Source organism: Arabidopsis lyrata (assembly GCF_000004255.2).
Source record: "Arabidopsis lyrata subsp. lyrata unplaced genomic scaffold ARALYscaffold_6, whole genome shotgun sequence".
NCBI lineage: Eukaryota > Viridiplantae > Streptophyta > Magnoliopsida > Brassicales > Brassicaceae > Arabidopsis > Arabidopsis lyrata.
Genome location: NW_003302550.1, coordinates 12,725,534 through 12,733,709, shown reverse-complemented (window position 1 = coordinate 12,733,709; position 8,176 = coordinate 12,725,534). Strand labels below are relative to the sequence as shown.

Below are 8,176 nucleotides of genomic sequence, written 5' to 3'. Positions count from 1 at the left end.
TATTCACTTGATGGCTTGGAACGGGTGTGTAAGCCAAAGGCTGCGGGTGGCTTAGGGCTGAGGATGGCCAAAGACATGAATAGAGCTCTCTTAGCAAAGGTGGGGTGGAGAATATTACGGGACAAGGAGAGCTTATGGGCCCGGGTGCTGAGAAGTAAATATAAGATTGGAGAAGTTCACGATGTTACTTGGTTGAAGCCTAAGGGTACCTGGTCGTCTACTTGGCGGAGCATCGGGGTTGGGCTGTGGGAGATGGTAAGCGGATTCGGTTCTGGAAGGATAAATGGTTACTGGAGAAACCACTCTTGGACTGGGCGTCGGAGGTGCTTCCCGAGGAGGAGAGGGAGCGATACGCAGAGGAGTATTGGACGGAAGGATTGGGATGGAATATGGAAAGGATCGCAGATTTTATCCCTGAGCATATAAGGCAGAGACTGTATGCAGTGGTGTTGAAAGGAGTCCCGGGTTTAGAGGATAAATTGACATGGAAAGGGACAGAGAATGGGAAATTTACAGTCCGCTCTGCATACTCAATGATAAAGGAGGATGGAAAAGAGGGACCTTTGGTGGCGAAACTGTTTGAAAGGATTTGGCGTGTGGTGGCTCTGGAGCGGGTTAGGGTATTTCTATGGTTGGTGGGGAATCAAGTAATACTAACCAATATGGAGAGAGAAAGACGTCATATGGGGGATTCGGAGATCTGCCCCGTGTGTAGTGGTGCTCCGGAATCAATCTTACATGTGCTAAGGGATTGCCCTGCCATGGCTGGACTCTGGCAGCGGTTGGTCCCTCGGCGAGAGAGACAACAGTTTTTTGAGAAATCATTGCTTGAATGGGTGTACTCGAATTTGATAGCTACACCATAACAGGGGAATGAGGGCTGGCCTACACTGTTTGCGATGGCGATATGGTGGGCCTGGAAATGGCGGTGTGGTGATGTTTTTGGCGAGAGAGGTTTGTGTCGGGATAGAACACGGTTTGTGAAAAACTTGGCTACGGAGGTGACGAAGGCTCACTTCTTACTGAAGGCGGGGTCCCAAGTTAGAGATCGGGTAGAGGAGCAGATCGCATGGAAGAAACCGGGTGAGAGTTGGGTCACAATTAATACCGATGGGGCGTCTCGCGGTAACCCGGGGCCAGCGACGGCAGCTGGAGCTTTGCGGGAAGGTAATGGGACTTGGTTAGGCAACTTTGCTCTTAACATTGGGATTTGTACGGCTCCAGTGGCGGAGTTATGGGGAGTATACTACGGGTTGGTCATAGCATGGGAAGGAGGGTTTAGACGAGTGATTTTAGAGGTGGACTCGGCTTTGGTGGTGGGTTTTTTGCAGTCAGGGGTTGAGGATACTCATCCACTGGCGTTCCTGGTACGACTGTGTCATGGCTTTATCTCAAGTGACTGGTTAGTCCGGGTTACGCATGTATATAGGGAGGCTAATCGGTTAGCGGACGAATTAGCAAACTATGCTTTCTCTCTACCATTGGGTTTTCAGCATTTAGATGTTTGTCCGGAAGATGTTGCTCCGGTTTTGTTAGACGATGTTAATGGGGTCACACGCCCAAGACTTGTTCGTGTGTAATTTGCTTTAGTTTTTTGAATAAATCATAGGAGGCATTACCTCCTATTCCTTACCAAAAAAAAAAGAGTTGTGAACATGTTAATTCGGAAAATGAAAAATAATAATAAACCCAAACTCTAATTTTAATTAGCGTAATAAGCACCAAAAAACTTGATTAAGAAAAAGAGTTTAAGATATTCAACTGTAATTTTCTAAGCTCCATGACAAATGAAGAAGCATCATTAATGGCTGCACGAGCTGAAACCAAAGCTTCATGGAGCTCGGTGTTAACGAGATAATAAGAACATATCTCTTTGAGGATCACATCATGACGTTCTTGAAGTCTTGCTACATTCTCTTCCGCAGCGACCAAAGCCTCATTTACGAGTTTTAACTTCTCGATGGCGCGATGTCTCTGCCTCAATATGGGATTGAAAGCAAAGAAGAAGGAGCCCGAAAGAGCAATTGTAGATAGAAGTAGGATGGTTCCATAAAGATCCATGAATGGATTAATGGGTTTGGTAAAAGAGAAGAATATATAAAGTAGATTCATTACTTAAGAGGGTTGAGATTATTATTCTTTGCTTCTCCATGGATGCAACTTCTTCGAAGAAGGTCCTCGTGTTCGCTTTTTTCGGGGTTTCCTTTCTCTTCGGGGCTTCCTTTCTCTTCTCTCTAACCGCTGGCGCCGGATCTCTGGATCTGCCCATCCTTTTCCCCATTCAGAGAATCCGCTGTATGTTCTGTCTTGTTTCAACGAAAGTAGCATGTCGGCTTCTGGATAAACATAGAGTGGTTTGTCATCTTCGAAATCTAGTTGCTTCTTCCCTTTTTCTGTTGGTTTTATAAATTTAATCTCAACTCGACGATCCTGCAACACAGATCAGTAACACCGAATATGTGATTGTAGCTTTACCGATAAAAGGGATCATGAAACTAAAGAAGAAAGGTTGGTTTTTTGGTTACTAGTGTACTTTACCTTGTTATCCATCTCTTTGATGTACCCCTTGGCTTCCATGATACGGGCAAGACCTTTCCACCAAAGACAATCTGTTTCCTTGAATTTTTGACACTACACTAACCAAAGGCATCACATTAATATAATCAAGAACATAATGCACTATGTAATTTGTTGAAACAGAAGATTTACCTGTTCCCTGATTTTACTGATGAAGAACAGAAGATTTGGCTTGTGGGATAATTTCTTTTGTTTGCTGTTGCCGAGTCCATAATCTTCATATGGTGCATGCTCAGAGTCATTGTCTACCTGCAACTAATATCCTAGCAGCTTAAGTTCCAGAAAGAAAAGTTATAGTAGAAGAAATCTCAATTACTAAATATCTTTCATTGTAAATCAATCATACGAAAGGAGCAAACTTTTAAATTAAATTCTGGGACTAGTCAAACGACTTACATGAAAAGCATTGATTACTTGAAACAAAAGATTAGCTTCCTCTCGTACATTTACTTGCTCCGGAGGCCCTTCAGTGCAAACATCACATCTGTTTAAAAGATTGAAAAAGCATTAAGACAGTAGTTTACCTTAATAATTTCTAGAAGAAAGGATAGGATAGGACTTACAAGTTACACTTCTTGGAACTAAAATCTTCCCCAAAGTACTCCACGAGTATTTTCGCTCGACATTGTGAAGTCTTCATTCCATATCTGCATAAGAAAAAGGAGAATGAATATAAAAGAATATAGAACGATAAGTGAAATACACACCTGCATGTATATGAAAAATATAGAGACCTAAAACAATCAGATAGCATCTTATATGCTTGCTCTGTCTGTTCTTTGCTCCTACGGCTTGGCAAAAGCGTTGGTGCTCTCGATAGATCAGCATAGAGCACTGTAAATCCCATATAATTACTTTCATTCAGCCATAGCAAACAAGAGTAAATTTCGCAGCCAAAAGAGAAATCATTAACCAACTCACCACACTCAGCCAATTCGCCATCTCTTCCAGCTCGACCAGCTTCTTGGTAGTATGCTTCCAAGCTCTGTAGTTTCATTATTTCAATGAGATGTAGAAGAGAGGACAACAAATTTGCATAGCACGTGATTCGCAGAGATGGAAAATGTTAAATATGAAAATCTTATAAGAGCTTCAGGAGACCTGCGGCCAACCATAATGGATGATTTTCCGAACATTTTTCTTGTCAATTCCCATTCCAAACGCAATTGTGGCAACAACAACCTGCAGAGGAGTAACATAACGATAGTGATCTTCCACATAGTATTAGTATTCAGATAAAAAGAAGCAGGAATAGCGAAGTGGATAACAGAGTAAATCATTAAGTTTGAGCCATAACATATAAGAACATTAATGTTATCTCTGTAGATACCTGAAGCTTATTTTCGTGGAAATCCTGGTGAACTTGTCTAAGATGTTTTTTTGGCAACTGTAAAACGTATCAAAGTGTTAATGCAGCCATAAGCCCATAACAACATTTAATAAAAAAAACATTTAATTTGGAATACAAAATTTTCCATCAGAAATTAGAAACAAAATTTCTACAACCAAGTTAACAAAAGTTGACAATTTTCATTCCTAAAAACAGTGCAGAAGGCTTCTGAAAGCAAGAAAAAGTAAGATTTCTCAGTCCATACCGATGCATTATAAGCTGCAGCCTTCAGTCCAACCCCACAAAGATATTTAGCAATGTTGACACTCTCCTTTCTTGTAGGAACGTATATGATTGTCAGTCCTTCCAAATCCTTTTGCTTTTCAGAAGGGATAGGTACATCCAGGAGTTCACAAGGAGGCATTGCGCAAAACTCGCCACAAGCCACTGCAATGATTAAATCTTATCTAAATCACCATTTCTTAACACCAATGATTAAAAACTCATAGAAAAATCCTCCAAGACTATTAATTTTGTTGTCTGCATATATTATTTACTTTTGATAAGTGAAGTTGAGCCTTTTTCGCCAATTTGAATTGCACAGGAGGTGACAACTTACTTAACCAAGGGAAAAATGGTCAGTTGCCAAGTCTATTTATTTTACTAACGCTATTTTCAATTTAGTTACATGCACTCACCAATTTTCTAATCAAAGGTTATGTAATTTTATCAACCGCTTTAGATCGCTCTCTGTTTCCAAACAAAACTGAAAAGGAGCTTACCATCCCAATCATCAACACTCTGGAAAATGTCGGTTTCATCTTCCAGATACTCTTCTGACAATTCTTTCCCATTTGAACTGTTTTTCTTTGCCAGAGAGTTTTCTTGATCCTCTTCATCCTCATCATAATCTGTCTCATGGATGTTTTGAGCATCGTGATAACCAAAATCAGTCTGCTCCTCTGACTCTCGTGAGATTACTGCTAGCTTTTTCCCGGTAGACTTTTTCTTTTCAGAGTATAAGTCAATTAAGTTTTGGAAGTCCTTTGCATATGAAGATGCAAACTTGGTTCGACTATGTTTAACCTGTAAATAACAGTGAAATATCAGCTTTATGATGTACATCTCATCATCCCCATATCAGCATCAAGCAGAAAATTACAGATTAATCTGCTAATCTTATGCTAGTTTACAAATGCCAAAAGAATTAATCTGAAATTAACTCTACGCTGGAAACTCACTGAAAATTGTAGATTTGGCCTGAAAAATGAAGTAAGCACAGTTTGTGTTTCCTTTGACAGGTGAAGTGACTCAACAATATCTTCCTGTACGTGAACTGTGGCTGTAGCAGTCAATGCCATTATCGGTACATCGTATTCCAAGAATTCCAAATTGCTGGCACAGAAGTTTTCCCGCAACACAGATAATCTCCTAAAGATCCGGCAGCAGGAGGTTTGTTTAAGATTACCCACAAGAACAATTCAAAGCAATAATACTTACAAGTTTGAACAGTCAAAATCATACCTGTAGTGCGGACGAAAATCATGTCCCCACTTTGATACACAATGCGCTTCATCAATTGCAAAAAGAGCAATTCCATGAGTCTTTGCAAGCTTCTGGAGTGGTTTAATCAGTCTGCGATTAAGTATTGATCTTTCTTAAAGCAAGAACACAATAATATGAACGCACTTAAAAGAGGATTTCAGGAAGTTGTGATGTGTAGTGTACCGAACCACTGTCTCAGGGCAAACATATATAATCTGATACATTCCCTGCATTGCTTTTTCTTCTATGCAAGTATCAAGTTGGCCTGAACCAAGAAAACAAGCAGAGACTCTGTGCCTTGATAGCTTGAGGCATTGATCATGCATCAGGCTTATCAAAGGTGAAATTACAACAACAACTTTTCCAGTTAGTAATGCAGGAATCTGGAAACAAAGAGATTTCCCTGCGTGGTGAAAACATAAAAACCACAATTAGAATGTTATTGACTTCATGTAAGAATGAAGAATTCATCAGCCAAAAGAAAAAAGGAAACTACCAGATCCCGTTGCAGCTAGAACAAGACAGTCCTCATGAGCAACCCATGTTGACAAAGCCTCTCTTTGGAAACTTCTCAGGGATGAAATACCAAAACGGTTTTGTAGTATAGAGTTAACTCTTGTCTCCCACGTTGATGAAGCCTCAGAGCAACCATTTGACAATTCTGTTTCAGGAAAACAACTAGACTCCAAAAACACTGGAGCAAGAGACTTTATCTGCTCTTTAGAAGTATCGGACACCGTTTCTAACTGAGAATTCACTTCTGCAATCCCAAAGGTGTTGCCTTTTTTCTTGTTCTGGTCCACAGATCTAAAATGGTCAAGCAAACTAGACTGACGCTTTGAACCCGAAGAAAACGAAGATGGCATAGCTCTTTTACCAAGAATCTTATTACTCCCTATAGAACATAATGAACTAGCCGGCGCAGATCCACCAGTTCTATCATGTCCCTTCAAAATATACTCCACAGCATCATCACATGACTTACCACCTACAGCTTTCACAGCATCCAAAGCATCCAACTTTTCAAAACCCATTTCAACAAGCTTCATAACAACATGATCAGAAGACAAATCCATCGAATTCACACTGTTCAGGCAACTAAAAGACAGTCCTTTATACGGATCCTACAACAAGTTGATTCTAGTAAAGCATTATGAGGCATTACACAGCATTTGGAGAAGTTCCAGAAACCATTAATTGATCTGAATGAAACCCAAAGAAACGAGAAAACTGTAATGACTCGTATATAACTACTGGTTAATCCCAAATTCCAGAACTCTAAACCCTAGTGATTTTGTTCTTGTTTGAATTAGCTATGAATGCTCCACCACCAATTTCTCGCCAAAAACACAGACCTTTTGAAGTTAATCAGAGACCAAAAACGACAATTTTTCTGGGAAATCGCAAGCGAGAAGATAGATACAAACGAATTGGGAATCACAAATAAGAACCCTAGGCGCCAAAATGAATCACTAAAAGGGGTGGGTATTTGAACCGAACCGACCAAGCTCAAACCGACCCACACCAAACCATAAGTTACATTTAAACCATTCAGTTATGTTTTTTACCGTTTTCTCATTCTTAGTGGTTCGGTTCGGTTCTGTTACCGATAATCTAAGTTAATGTTTTTAGCAAAAACATTTATAAAATACGAAGTTAATGTTTTTACTGACAATGTAAAAATAATTAATTCTCTTAATTATTTTTATTTCACTTTTATTTTAGTTTTGAAATTAAAAAAACTAACTAATTATAATAATCAATTTATTAAATATATATACAAAATTTATTTAAGATGAATATAGAATGTGTTTTACTCTTTAATTATACAATACCATAAAAGATTCAATAGAATAATTTTTTCTTTTTGTTTTTAATATTAATATTAAAAAAAAAAAATTTAAATATTTTTGTTGGTCAATGCCGGTCAACGACGGATTTTGATGATTAGTATACCAGAATAAGATGTTTGTGATGTTGACCACATGTCGTCATATAGTTGGTATATGTAGCCATGCAATACATCTAGTTCGTGTAGTTGGTTGTACATTTCTAAACTTGGCATGTTTAGCCATGTATTCTGTTATACTTGGTGTAGGTGAATATCTTTTTTCCATTCGGTTATGTTATGTTTTTGGTTTTTGTTTTTTAAAAACTCTTTTTCACTCATTCAAAATTTTTAGAAATTGGTTTCCCTAAAAAATAGGGAATTTAGTTTTTGGAAGGTGTAAACTCTTTTCAAAGACAATCTAAAAACCATCTTATTTGGGTTTTTTACTTTTCTTAAAGAAATTCTTCACCTAAGATTTTTTTCTATTTATTTCTTTTATATTTACAAAAACAAAAATCCAAAATCTAAAATCCAAAAACCAAAAACTATAATCTAAAAACTCTTTAAAAACACACAACTATTCATGGCCTAAGGGTGGACAAAAAATCTTATCCGAAAAACCGAACAGAATTAAATCGTAATTAGGTGATTTGGTTTGGTTTTGGGTTCCTCATACAACCTGTTCACTTACAATTATTAAATGTACTAGGGCGAAACCCCCGCTATGCCGCGGGGATTTTTTAAAAACATTTCTTTAAGAAGTTGCTTAATTGTGTTTTATCGACTCTACTTCCACTACATGTCTACATGTTTATGAGATTAGTTAATCATGAACACAAATGAAAATTTGATCTTTCTCGCTACCGTGAGTTACACTCGCATGAGCCGATTGT

General features: G+C 38.5%; 1 protein-coding gene across 3 annotated transcripts; it reads right to left on the bottom strand.

Moving 5' to 3' along the window:
• Nucleotides 1–1,636: 1,636 nt before the first annotated feature.
• Nucleotides 1,637–7,020, bottom strand: LOC9310427 (ATP-dependent DNA helicase Q-like SIM). 3 transcript variants are annotated; one of them, XM_021021224.1, is made up of 15 exons: nt 5,949–7,018; nt 5,636–5,855; nt 5,432–5,542; nt 5,149–5,338; nt 4,690–4,993; nt 4,173–4,354; nt 3,908–3,964; nt 3,679–3,759; nt 3,499–3,562; nt 3,312–3,411; nt 3,141–3,224; nt 2,974–3,061; nt 2,710–2,826; nt 2,539–2,631; nt 1,637–2,430 (listed from the first exon to the last, which is right to left on the bottom strand). In XM_021021224.1, the coding sequence occupies exons 1-15, from the start codon at nt 6,526–6,528 to the stop codon at nt 2,134–2,136; spliced, it is 2,568 nt and encodes an 855-aa protein (XP_020876883.1). In that variant the 5' UTR covers nt 6,529–7,018; the 3' UTR covers nt 1,637–2,133. The 3 variants fall into 3 exon arrangements, with proteins under 3 accessions (XP_020876883.1, XP_020876882.1, XP_020876884.1); XM_021021223.1 differs by having other exon boundaries at nt 2,710–2,832; nt 5,949–7,016; XM_021021225.1 differs by having other exon boundaries at nt 2,311–2,430; nt 2,539–2,636; nt 2,710–2,832; nt 5,949–7,020.
• Nucleotides 7,021–8,176: the final 1,156 nt, after the last annotated feature.